Below are 13640 nucleotides of genomic sequence, written 5' to 3'. Positions count from 1 at the left end.
GAACTACAGGTACCAGCGGGCCCATTCCCCCCCCCCCCCGCATGCTGGTACTTGTGGTTCTCCAAGTACCAGCTTACGGGGGAGGCTTGCTGGGACTTGTAGTTCTTCTGCAAAAAAACAATATTCTTTCATTTTTACACATGGCTATCAGCCCCCCATCCGCAGCCCTTGGATGGGGGGGACAGCCTCGGGCTTCACCCCTAGCCCTTAAGTGGCTGGGGGGGGACCCCTTGATTGAAGGGGTCCCCACTCCTCCAGGGTACCCCGGCCAGGGGTGACTAGTTGGATATTTAATGCCACGGCCGCAGGGAGCGGTATAAAAGTGTCCCCCGGCTGTGGCATTATCTGTCCAGCTAGTGGAGCCCGGTGCTGGTACAAAAAATACGGGGGACCCCTACGCTTTTCGTCCCCCGTATTTTTTGCACCAGGACCAGGCGCATAGCCCGGTGCTGGTTGTTAAAATACGGGGGATCCCCTGTCATTTTTTTCCCGTATTTTGGCAACCAGGACCGGCTCAAAGAGCCGAGGCTGGTTATGCTTAGGAGGGGCGACCCCACGCAATTTTTTTCGGGTTTTTTACCGCTTTTTTTACATTTTTAAAAATCGAATCAAAATCCGTCAATTGGTCCGTTTTTCGACAGCAGACTGTCAAATCCGTTTTTTATTGAATATGTCGAAATCCGGAACCGACGGCCGGAATTCGACGGTCGAATTGTGTCAAATTTAAAAACAAGCGAAAAAGTGCCGCAATTCGCCCGGAATTGCATATACCCCTTAGTCTATTGTTTATATTTGGTTAAAAGTGTCAAACAACTAATACCATGGAAAAGCGAGTTCACCACAGCAAGCCCTGTTATCCAAAGGGCAACTAAGGCCCTAAGGCCAATAATAGCTACATATAAAGAACTCACCTGTTTTACGCATAAAAGACCTATGTCCTGCCTCACTGCGGGATTTGAAGATGTCTGCCAGCCCGTACTGAGTATATAAAAAACAGGATGCGACAAATGCCCAAACTGCACAACATGCATGTAGGAACCACATTTCATCATCCACACACCAACAGGACGTATCATATTAAATATGTACTTTCCTGCAATACTACTTTTGTAGTGTATATGATTTATTGTCCATGCAGACTAAATTATATAGGGCAGAACACAAGACCTTTTAAAGAAAGAATGGCACTTCACCGTAAACCCATGAAAAACCCCGTGCGAGACATTTTAGAGCTAAGAGCCACTCACTGGTAATGATGAAACACAAAATTAGAGACCATTGGGGTAATTCCAAGTTGATCGCAGCAGGAATTCTGTTAGCAATTGGGCAAAACCATGTGCACTGCAGGGGAGGCAGATATAACATGTGCAGAGAGAGTTAGATTTGGGTGTGGGGTGTTCAATCTGCAATCTAATTTGCAGTGTAAAAATAAAGCAGCCAGTATTTACCCTGCACAGAAACAAAATAACCCACCCAAATCTAACTCTCTCTGCAAATGTTATATCTGCCACACCTGCAGTGCACATGGTTTTGCCCAACTGCTAAAAGATATCTTGCTGCGATCAACTTGGAATTACCCCCCCATGTACCAGTATTACCAAGGAGGAGAAAGAGCAAAGAAATTGCTTTGTCTGGAGACTAAATGGATCTAAATAAAAAAAATCCAGTGGAGTGTCTTTATCTAACGTAAATCTTGTATTTTAGGGGGTCATTCCGAGTTGATCCCTCGCTAGCAGTTTTTAGCAGCCGTGCAAACGCTATGCCGCCTCCCACTGGGAGTGTATTTTAGCTTAGCAGAAGTGTGAACAAAAGGATCGCAGAGCGGCTACAAAAAAAATAAAAAATGTGCAGTTTCAGAGTAGCTCCAGACCTACTCCGAGCTTGCGATCACTTCAGACTGTTCAGTTCCGGATTTGACGTCACCAACACGCCCTGCGTTCGGCCAGCCATGCCTGCGGTTTTCCTGGTACGCCTGCATTTTTTCAAACACTCCCTGAAAACGGTCAGTTGACACCCAGAAACGCCCCTTTCCTGTCAATCACTCTGTGGCTGGCATTGCGATTGAAAAGCGTCGCTAGACCTTGTGTAAAAATACATTGGCCGTTGTGAAAGTACGTCACGCGTGCGCACTGCGCCGCATGCGCAGAAGTGCCGCTTTTTCACTTAATCGCTGCGCACATTTTTCACTAGCGATCAACTCGGAATGACCCCCTTAGTATTAATTAGTCTGGATTTTCATATGCATTGTGAACCTTTTGCTCTATGTTGTATATTTTCTTAAGTGGCAACTATAGTAACATCTTGATATAAGCGTTACATGATTACAGCATTCATATGTTCAATAACTTTGTTGCTATGTTGGGTTACACTTTATCACTATTCACTTTTCCTCACACAGCGGCGGAGACACTTCTTGTTCCATAGGCAACCTGTGAGGTCCCAGCCACTGTACATCATCAGATACGGACACCGGCAGGTCTCTACACGTGCGGAGTTCCGGAAATCACTTTATTCACTGGGGTATGCACTGTTTTATAAGGTAAGATCATATTCATATTTGAATTTATGTTGCGTTGAAAAAAGAACTTTAGTGTCATGAAACATCGGCGGTATGGAAGTATAATACAAGTTATCTTGCTTAAGTCTCGGAGTGCCGCCTATCATTTATTCCTACAGTATGTCAATTTGAGGAGGGCACCGGAGCAATAAGAATTGGACACATGTGAGCGCCGAACTATCTCTGCAATATATTATATATAACCCATACTTGCCTACTTTTGAAAAAGTATTTCAGGGAGATTGTGAAAATAACACCTATCAGTGCGGGCATGTACTGCTACATCGGAGAGGCGTGTCATGAAAATGACTTACATCCAAATGTAAATGAGCCCCAAAGTTAGTAAGATCTACTTGTTGAAGAAAAGACTCTGATATTTTGCAGGAATTGTTTGTGTATTGTGTTTTACAAGAGGTTCCATATACTGTAAGTGGCCACAAGAAACCTTTAAAATGCATGTAGCCATAGGGATCATTGTGCCTTATAACTAATGCAGGGAAATGGCGCTGCTGATCCCATTTTAATGTATGTATCTATGATTTCTTTATTTCAGGGAGATTGAGGGACCATTCAGGGAGTGAGGGAGATTACTACTATTTCAGGTAGTCTCCTGCAGAATGAGGGAGGGTAGGCAACTATGATATAACCCTGAAATTAAAATAGTCCAGTACAAGCCGTAAAGATTAAATACATTTTTAGAATGATAACCTGACATTCCTGAATTGTTCTATTCAAAATAATACTACTAAATCCTCAATGCATGATTGACACATGAAGCTCCATCCACATCCTCAGGAGTGGGCTAATGGGATCTGATGCAAGTAGAACAAATGAAAGAAGCTGACCCTCTAGGATGTGGGAGTTTTGTGTGGGCTCCCCCAGAAATACAGCACTGGCGCATGTGCAGGAGGTAGTAATGACTTGTGTATAGTGCCAGAATGCAAGCTATCTTCTGCGCATGCAACATGTTTTTGTTTTATTCAGAATTGTGTCACTCAATAAATTTTGAATAAATTGCAGGAAAAATAGGGCTGGCAGATCAGACCATGGTGGTCATTCCGAGTTGTTCGCTCGCTAGCAGTTTTTAGCAGGCGTGCAAACGCTATGCCGCCTCCCACTGGGAGTGTATTTTAGCTTAGCAGAAGTGCGAACGAAAGGATCGCAGAGCAGCTACACAATAATTTTGTGCAGTTTCAGAGTAGCGTCAGACCTACTCAGCGCTTGCGATCACTTCAGACTATTCAGTTCCTGTTTTGAGGTCACGAACACGCCCTGCATTCGCCCAGCCATGCCTGCGTTTTTCCTGGCACGCCTGCATTTTTCCGAACACTCCCTGAAAACGGTCAGTTGACACCCAGAAACGCCCTCTTCCTGTCAATCACTCTGCGGCCAGCAGTGCGACTGAAAAGCTTCGCTAGACCTTGTGTGAAACTACATCGTTCGTTGTAATAGTACGACGCGCGTGCGCATTGCACCGCATAAGCATGCGCAGAAGTGCCGATTTTTTGCCTGATCGCTGCGCAGCGAACGAAAGCAGCTAGCGATCAACTCGGAATGACCCCCAATATTCTCAGGTTTAGGGTGTGTGGCATGCATCACACACCATGCAACCATTATAGATACGCACCTGTCTTTATGTCAAGTACCAACTTTACCTCAGGCATTCCCAGCTTCTACACTATGGGGACAATGTATCAAGCCTTGAAGAGAGATAAAGTGGAGAAGTTGCCCAAAGCAACCAATCAGCTTCTGTCATTTCATAGAACGTCCTAGACAAATTACGCTTAAAGATCCACTTTATCTCTCTCCACAGCCTGATGCATTTCTTCCTACATATTTGGTGACTGTATTTTGTATTTTAAGGCCTTAAGGCATTTCTTCTACTAAAATAGTTTATGCTTATACGTATACTCATAAACTCCTATATATAAAGATTGATGGGATTCCAGTTGTCAGGTAACATGGGATGGTATCGGAATCCCGGCAGTCACGATCCCGAAAGTCAGAATGCTGACAGTGGCATCCCGATGTTTACATTCCCAATTGATCCCAGTAAATATTTTAACCCTACCCCTAACCCACCTCTCCTGCAGCCTAACCCTAGCAGTCTCCCCCTCCCTCGCAGCGTAACCTTACCACTTCCCTAAATGCCTAACCATAACCTTAAACATAATCCTAACCCCAGTACTTGCCATTGGGATCAGTCACAATTCTGACCGCTGGGATGCTACTGCTGTTGGGATCCAGACCACATCCCGGTAACACCTTATTAGGGCATTCTTGATGATTTAATATGAAAATCAATAGTAGCAGTGCAGCCATTATTCAGTCTTGATCTCAGTTATTAAATTAGACAGCAGCACTGATGAGTTTCACACCAAAAACAATGTTGTTTTAAGGATCTGCTGGATTACTATATCTGTTCAACTACTAGAACTCAACTGCCAGTGACGTCTCCAATTCTGTTCAGCTACACAACCAGCAGAGCCACTTTCAGTGTCATAAACAATATATGGAGTCTTAGAAATCCATTGCCCCAGCTAAGGGATTGTCAAAGGAGCATCCGCTTCATCCACTGCAGTGCACTACCTGAATCTAATGTTTCTTCCTACTCTTAATAACCACTCCAAGCCATCCACATTCATCCGCAACTCACATCCATCACTCAATCACACATCCCCATAATACTCCTCCATTACTAAATCTACCCATTATCATTTTCCCTATATTATTTAATTTCTTGCTAATCTGAACAGTTTTGTTTCCTGCACCCACATCACACACAATTCTCATTCCACCAAAAACTGCTCATTAATCTCATATATCCAATCCCAGAATACTATCCCACACAGTAACAACTATACACTTATTATACACCTATATTTTTCACCAAAACAACTGCTCTCTCCTATCACTATAATTTCCTGCCCTGATCAGGCTGACCCTTTCAACAAGAACACACTCATTCAGCCCAAGACAATGCAGCACCAGTTACCACATATAAAATGATCCAACCCACATCCAAAAAACAACGCAGAAGTAACCCGTCCCCTCTGAACCACCTCCATCTACCTCAAAGCTTAAGATTTTATCTCCTATTTCCAAAACAAAATTAACACCATTCAACATGCCATCTCCTTCTGCCAGACCCTGCACACCCAACCTACCTTCACTAATAATCCCCAACCAAACTACAGGTCATTGTCCCCAGTAACGGAGGACAAGGTGTTTGCACACTCTTCATCAGCTTAACCTATGAGCCACTCCTCCACCCTAATTCTAGCTCTATCTCTCCTCCTCCATATATACGTAGCACACTTCTTAAACTGATCTCTATTTCCTCCAAAAGAAACAAAAAACCCTTTGCCCATCCTCACTCTCCAAGTAATGTCCTGGTTTTGTACTTTCTTGCGCATCCCAGAAGAAAAATGATCAATGATCTAATTACAGCGAAGTGCAAAGTCTAATGTTACTTCTTTATACTCCTCCTTCTTGACATCTTGGTGCCTTCGATATCGCTGACCAAACATCTCTTTTGCAAACCCTTCATTCATCTAACTACTTCCTCAACATCTCTATTTCTTAATCATCTGTTAAGGTCCCAAGTTTTTCTCCCCGCAGCCTTCTGCCTTTTTTGCGCATACACATTTTATTCACCACCTGCTATCTAGTCTCCCTAACCATCAACAATAATAAGATTTTACACTTACCGGTAAATCTATTTTTCGTAGTCCGTAAAGGATGCTGGGACTCCATAAGGACCATGGGGAATAGACGGGCTCCGCAGGAGGCATGGGCACTTTAAGAAAGACTTTGGACTCTGGGTGTGCACTGGCTCCTCCCTCTATGCCCCTCCTCCAGACCCCAGTTAGAGAAACTGTGCCCAGAGGAGATGGACAGTACGAGGAAAGGATTTTTGGGAATCCCAGGGCAAGATTCATACCAGCCACACCAATCACACCGTATAACTTGTGATAACTACCCAGTTAATAGTATGAACAAACAACATAGTCTCGGTCTAAACCGACGAAACTATAACATAACCCTTATGTAAGCAATAACTATATACAAGCCTTGCAGAAGAAGTCCGCACTTGGGACGGGCGCCCAGCATCCTCTACGGACTACGAGAAATAGATTTACCGGTAAGTGTAAAATCTTATTTTCTCTAACGTCCTAGAGGATGCTGGGACTCCGTAAGGACCATGGGGATTATACCAAAGCTCCCAAACGGGCGGGAGAGTGCGGATGACTCTGCAGCACCGCTTGAGCAAACAGGAGGTCCTCCTCAGCCAGGGTATCAAATTTATAGAACTTTGCAAAGGTGTTTGACCCCGACCAAGTAGCTGCTCGGCACAACTGCAATGCCGAGACCCCTCGGGCAGCCGCCCAAGACGAGCCCACCTTCCTAGTGGAATGGGCCTTAACCGATTTAGGCAATGGCAATCCTGCCGTAGAATGCGCCTGCTGAATCGTGTTACAGATCCAGCGAGCAATAGTCTGCTTTGAAGCAGGCGCGCCAACTTTGCTGGCTGCATACAGAACAAACAGCGCTTCAGTTTTCATAACCCTCGCTGTTCTGGCCACATAAATCTTCAAAGCCCTGACCACATCAAGGGACTCGGAATCCTTAAAGTCCCGTGTAGCCACAGGCACGACAATAGGTTGATTCATATGAAAAGAAGAGACCACTTTAGGCAGAAATTGAGGACGAGTCCACAATTCTGCCCTATCCACGTGGAAAACCAGATAGGGGCTTTTATGTGACAAAGCCGCTAATTCTGAAACACGCCTCGCAGAAGCCAAGGCCAACAACATGACCACTTTCCAAGTGAGATATTTCAACTCCACTGTTGCGAGTGGTTCAAACCAAGGTGACTTGAGGAAACTTAATACCACATTAAGATCCCACGGCGCCACCGGAGGTACAAAAGGAGGCTGAATATGCAGCACCCCCTTCACGAATGTCTGTACTTCAGGAAGAGAAGCCAATTCCTTTTGAAAGAAAATGGATAAGGCCGAAATTTGGACCTTTATGGACCCTAATTTTAGGCCCAAAGTAACTCCTGTTTGCAGGAAGTGAAGCAGACGACCCAAATGGAACTCCTCCGTAGGAGCAGTCCTGGCCTCACACCAAGAAACATTATTTTCGCCATATACGGTGATAATGTTTCAATGTCACGTCCTTCCTAGCCTTGATCAGGGTAGGAATGACCTCCTCCGGAATACCTTTTTTCGCTAGGATCCGGCGTTCAACCGCCATACCGTCAAACGCAGCCGCGGTAAGTCTTGGAACAGACAGGGCCCCTGCTGCAGCAGGTCCTGTCTTAGAGGAAGAGGCCACGGATCTTCTGTGAGCAACTCTTGCAGATCCGGATACCAAGTCCTTCGTGGCCAATCTGGAACAATGAGGATTGTTCTTACTCTTCTTAGTCTTATTATTCTTAACACCTTGGGTATGAGAGGTAGAGGAGGGAACACATAGACCGATCTGAACACCCAAGGTGTCACTAGAGCGTCCACCGCTACCGCCTGAGGGTCTCTTGACCTGGCGCAATACCGCTTTAGCTTTTTGTTGAGACGGGACACCATCATGTCTATCTGAGGCAGTCCCCACCGACCCACGATTTGTGCGAAGACTTCTTGATGAAGTCCCCACTCTCCCGGGTGCAGGTCGTGCCTGCTGAGGAAGTCCGCTTCCCAGTTGTCCATCCCCGGGATGAATACAGCTGATAGGGCGCTTACATGGCCTTCCGCCCAGCGAAGAATCCTGGTCGCTTCTGCCATGGCCGCTCTGCTCCTTGTGCCGCTTTGGCGGTTTACATGAGCCACTGCTGTGACATTGTCTGACTGAATCAGAACCGGTTTGTCCCGAAGCAATGCCTCCGCCTGGCGTAGGGCGTTGTATATGGCCCTCAACTCCAGGACGTTGATGTGGAGACAAGTCTCTAGATTCGACCAGAGACCTTGGAAATTTCTTCCCAGTGTGACTGCTCCCCAACCTCGGAGGCTTGCGTCCGTGGTCACCAGGATCCAGTCCTGAATTCCGAACCTGCGGCCTTCTAGGAGGTGAGCACTGTGCAGCCACCACAAGAGAGATACCCTGGCTCTGGGAGACAGGGTGATCCTCTGATGCATTTGTAAATGGGACCCGGACCATTTGTCCAGTAGATCCCATTGAAAGGTCCTCGCATGGAGCCTTCCGAAGGGGATGGCCTCGTACGATGCCACCATCTTCCCCAGGACACGCGTGCAGTGATGCACTGAAACCTTTTTTTAGCTTTAATAGGTTCCTGACCAGGGCTATGAGCTCCTGAGCCTTTTCCATCGGAAGAAAAACCTTTTTCTGGTCTGTGTCTAGAATCAGACCCAGAAAGGTCAGGCGCGTTGTAGGGACTAGCTGGGACTTCGGTATATTGAGAATCCAGCCGTGCCCCTGCAACATCCTCACCGACAGCGACACGCTGTCCAGCAACTTAGATCATCCAAGTATGGGATAATTGTGACACCCTGCTTGCGCAGGAGCACCATCATTTCCACCATTACCTTGGTGAAAATTCTCGGGGCTGTGGAAAGCCCAAACGGCAACGTCTGAAATTGGTAATGACAGTCCTGTACTGCAAATCTCAGGAACGCCTGGTGAGGAGGGAAAATCGGAACATGAAGGTATGCATCCTTTATGTCCAGGGACACCATCCAATCCCCCCCCTCCAAGCTGGCGATGACCGCTCAGAGCGATTCCATCTTGAACTTTCTCAAGTACAAGTTCAGGGATTTTAGATTCAAAATGGGCCTGACCGAACCGTCCGGTTTCGGGACCACAAACAGGGTTGAGTAATACCCCTTTCCTTGCTGGAGAAGAGGAACTTTGACTATCACCTGTTGAAGATACAATTTTTGAATTGCAGTCAACACTAACTCCCTCTCTGATGGGGAAGCTGGCAGAGCCGATTTGAAAAACCGGCGAGGAGGCACGTCTTAGAATTCCAGCATGTATCCCTGAGAAACAATCTCTATAGCCCAGGGATCCACCTGTGAGTGAACCCAGACCTGGCTGAAAAATCGAAGACGTGCCCCCACTTGAGCTGACTCCCCCCGGGAAGCCCCAGCGTCATGCGGTGGACTTTGCAGATGTAGGGGAGGACTTCTGCTCCTGGGAACTAGCTGCATGCAGCTTTTTTCCCTTGCCTTTTCCTCTGGCAAGGAAGGACGATCCCCGTACCTCCTTGCTTTTATTGGAACGAAAGGACTGCATTTGATAATGAGGTGCCTTCTTAGTATGCTGCGGGGGGACATAAGGTAAGAAATTCGATTTACCGGCGGTAGCAGTAGAGACAAGGTCCAAGAGGCCTTCTCCAAACAACTCCTCCCCCTTGTAAGGCAACGACTCCATATGCCGCTTTGAGTCGGCATCCCCCGTCCACTGTCGGGTCCACAGGAGTCGCCTAGCAGAAATAGACATAGCATTTATTCTGGAGCTTAGTAAACAAATATCTCTTTGAGCATCCCTCATATATAAAGCAGCATCTTTGATATGCTCTAGGGTCATTAGAATGGTATCCTTATCTAGGGTGTCAAGTTCCGTAGATAAGGAAGCTGTCCATGCTGCGACAGCACTACACACCCAGGCCGATGCCATAGCCGGTCTAACGATAGTACCGGAATGTGTGTAAATGTGCTTCATGGTAACCTCCTGCTTACGATCAGCAGGATCCTTGAGGGAAGCTGTATCCTGAGAAGGCAGTGCCACCTTCTTGGATAAGCGTGTCAGCGCCTTGTCTACCTTCGGCGAAGATTCCCATCGTATCCTGTCCTTTTGTGGAAAGGGATACGCCATAAGAATCCTTTTGGGAACTTGTAGTCTCCTATCTGGAGATTCCCAAGCCTTTTCGCACAAGTCGCTTAGTTCAAAAGAGGACGGAAAAGTGATCTCAGGCTTTTTCCCTTTATACATGTGCACCCTCGTGTCAGGGACAGGGGGTTCCTCAGTGATATGCAAAACCTCTTTAATGGCAATAATCATGTAATTTTGCATCCTCATAGTCGACACTAGAGTCAGTATCTGTGTCGGTATCTGTGTCAATGATCTGGGATATGGTGCTTTTTGAGACCCCGAAGGTCCTGGTGCCACAGGGACAGGCATGGTCTGACTACCTGACTGATCCCTAGCTTCAGCCTTGTCTAATCGTTTATGCAGTAAATTTACATCTGCATTCAAGACATTCCACATATCCACCCAGTCCGGTGTCGGCGTTGCCAACGGCGACCTGACCATCATGCACTCCCCCTCCTCCTTAGGTGAGCCTTCCTCGTCAAACATGTCGACACACACGTACCGACACACTTCACACACAGGGAATCTCTTTTCTGAAGACAGGTTCCCCCTGAGGCCCCTTGGAGAGACAGAGAGAGAGTATGCCAGCACACACCCCAGCGCTATATAACCCTGGAGAAAAACACAGATTGTTTACCCAGTAGCGCTGCTTAATGTAAAAACGCCAATAATGTGCCCCCCCCCTCTACTTTAAAACCCCCTTTCACCGTGTGTCAAGCAGGGGAGAGTCCGGGGAGCTTCCTCTCAGCGGTGCTGTGGAGAGAAAATGGCGCTGGTGAGTGCTGAGGGAGAAGCCCCACCCCCTCGGCGGCGGGCTTCTGTCCCGCTCAAACCTACTAAAAAATGGCGGGGGCTCTTTTATATACATGTACAGTGCCCACCTGTACATGTATATAGACTTTTGCCATAGGAGAGGTGTTTTATTGCTGCCCAGGGCGCCCCCCCTGCGCCCTGCACCCTTACAGTGACCGGAGTGTGTGAGGTGTATGGGAGCAATGACGCACAGCTGCGGTGCTGTGCGTTACCTCAGTGAAGCACCGAAGGCTTCTGCCGCCTGAGACGTCTTCTGTCTTAGTTTCTTCTGGCTCTGTGAGGAGAACGGCGGCGCGGCTCTGGGGTGAACGCCCAGGACGAACCTGTGTTCACTCCCTCTGGAGCTAATGGTGTCCAGTAGCCGAGGAAGCAGAGCCTATCATTTAAGTAGGTCTGCTCCTCTCTCCTCAGTCCCTCGATGCAGAGAGCCTGTTGCCAGCAGTGCTCCCTGAAAAAGAGAAAAAAATCCTAACAAAAATGCTTTCTAAGCAGGAAACTCAGGAGAGCTCCCTGCAATGCACCCATTCTCCTCTGGGCACAGTCTAAAACTGGGGACTGGAGGAGGGGCATAGAGGGAGGAGCCAGTACACACCCTGAGTCCAAAGTCTTTCTTAAAGTGCCCATGCCTCCTGCAGAGCCCGTCTATTCCCCATGGTCCTTACGGAGTCCCAGCATCCTCTAGGACGTTAGAGAAACTATAATTTCTTCAAATCTCCAAAACTCACTGCCTTGGTGTCACTCTCTGCATTAAAAATTCTTTGTCCTAATGCCTCATCCTTTGAAATGTTGCAAAACACAATTTCATTACGCAAGATGCAAACAAGGTTTATACAACTTCTTCTCTAAACTCTGACCCACGCTTCAACTCCCACCTACAAGACTTCTGTGCTGCTACCTACTTACGGAATACTCTACCAAATCTGATTAGATTCTCCCCCAAACTTTAAATGTTCTATGAAAACCAACCTCTTTATAAGAGTAAATACTCACAGCTATATCTTTCCTCTAAGAAACACCTACTACTACTTACTTTTGTCTTATATGTGGCCAACTAATGAGATTCCCATGACAGATTATGCGAGGTGAAATGCTTAGGTATTATGTGCGGACTACCGGTTACTGCTTTCATATTATTAGTTGATAGGAACTGTTTGACGGGACTTAACAATCAAATTATAAGCTATGTAGTTTGTATTTATTTAGTATGTACCTTCCTAAATGTAAAACCCATAAACATTTAAGGAATTATCTACTTTGGATACCCAACATTTTTGCACTGCTCTCTCCTGGGGTTCCAACCACTATACATTTAGAGTAGCTAGGTTGCAAAGTTCCACACGACCAGTGCCCAAGAACCTAGACCAGAGATTTTCAACCTTTTACAACTCGCGGCACTCTGACCAAGATCTAAATATTGCCAAGGCACACTCAAATATAATGGTGATGCATGGTGCAGTTACATGTCCTAGGATTTCATGTTGCAGCTTCTCCATAGGTAACGCCTGAGCCACATCTGAGAAAGTCAGAAAAGCCCAACACTGCCTGGGTCCATTATTAGAACTGGCTCTGCAACCACTAAACCCACCAGTATTGATCGTTCCAGGGCCTCAGTAGCGGCAAAACACTGATGGGCCTGGCTCTGCTTCTATGGCGGCACACCTGGAGACTGCTCAGGGCACACTGATGTGCCACGGCACAGTGGTTGAAAAACACTGACCTAGACCATACATGACATGAATCAGGTACTGATTTCACATAATTTTAGATTCAGATTTATATCTATTGCCCTTTTATCTTTTGTAACAGTTTATCCTATCGGGATGTTAATTCAAGCTGAACAAACGTTAAATACATATACCTAAAAGTTAACACTTACCTCATTCCCTGACAATGGCTCTAGGTCTTTGTTCAGAAAGGCTTTACTTGAATTTTGTTTCACCAATGAATATTTTATATATCGGTTTGACTTGGTTGGTGACCTAATTCGTTTCTCTCCCGATTCTTCAATCCAAAGGTGTCTTCTCCTGAAGAACTCCTGTTCGCGTGGAGAATGCCTCTCCTGCTCTCTGCCCCAGCTGGGATTATCCTGGCGACAGGATGTAATATTGTAGCGGCTTCTCAAGATTTCATGAAGTTCTAGCCTCCTCTCATGCTTGTTCTCAAAGCTCTCAGGGGAAAACTTATGGCTCACTGAACACTCTCCACTTTTAGTAGCCATGCCTTAATGCAGGTTAGATTCTTATTCCATTCATATAATATCTAATTTTATCCTGGAAAAAAGGACAGTAGAAAATAACATTTCCGGTGATGTGTGGAGAACTAGAAAATTGACTATTGACTAATCACAATTTTCTGTTATCAGTAAGTACTTTGAAATAGGATAGAAAATGCTAACTTATCATGGATGAACCTAATGCAAAAGGCTTGAAATGGACTG

General features: G+C 46.2%; 1 protein-coding gene across 6 annotated transcripts in view; it reads right to left on the bottom strand.

Annotated features, from left to right (window-relative positions):
• The window catches only part of TRAF3IP3 (TRAF3 interacting protein 3), a 241442-nt gene that overhangs the window by 133595 nt on the left and 94207 nt on the right, over window positions 1–13640 (bottom strand). For all 6 annotated transcript variants that reach the window (XM_063955344.1, XM_063955346.1, XM_063955347.1 and 3 more), the window contains exon 2: window positions 13080–13473. In XM_063955344.1, the coding sequence (XP_063811414.1) occupies window positions 13080–13421 (342 nt within the window). In that variant the 5' untranslated portion in view covers window positions 13422–13473. The remainder of the gene's footprint in view (window positions 1–13079; window positions 13474–13640) is intronic.

The sequence above is a fragment of the Pseudophryne corroboree genome, chromosome 2 (genome assembly GCF_028390025.1).
Source record: "Pseudophryne corroboree isolate aPseCor3 chromosome 2, aPseCor3.hap2, whole genome shotgun sequence".
Classification (NCBI taxonomy): domain Eukaryota; kingdom Metazoa; phylum Chordata; class Amphibia; order Anura; family Myobatrachidae; genus Pseudophryne; species Pseudophryne corroboree.
This window is presented reverse-complemented; position numbering and strand designations above follow the sequence as displayed.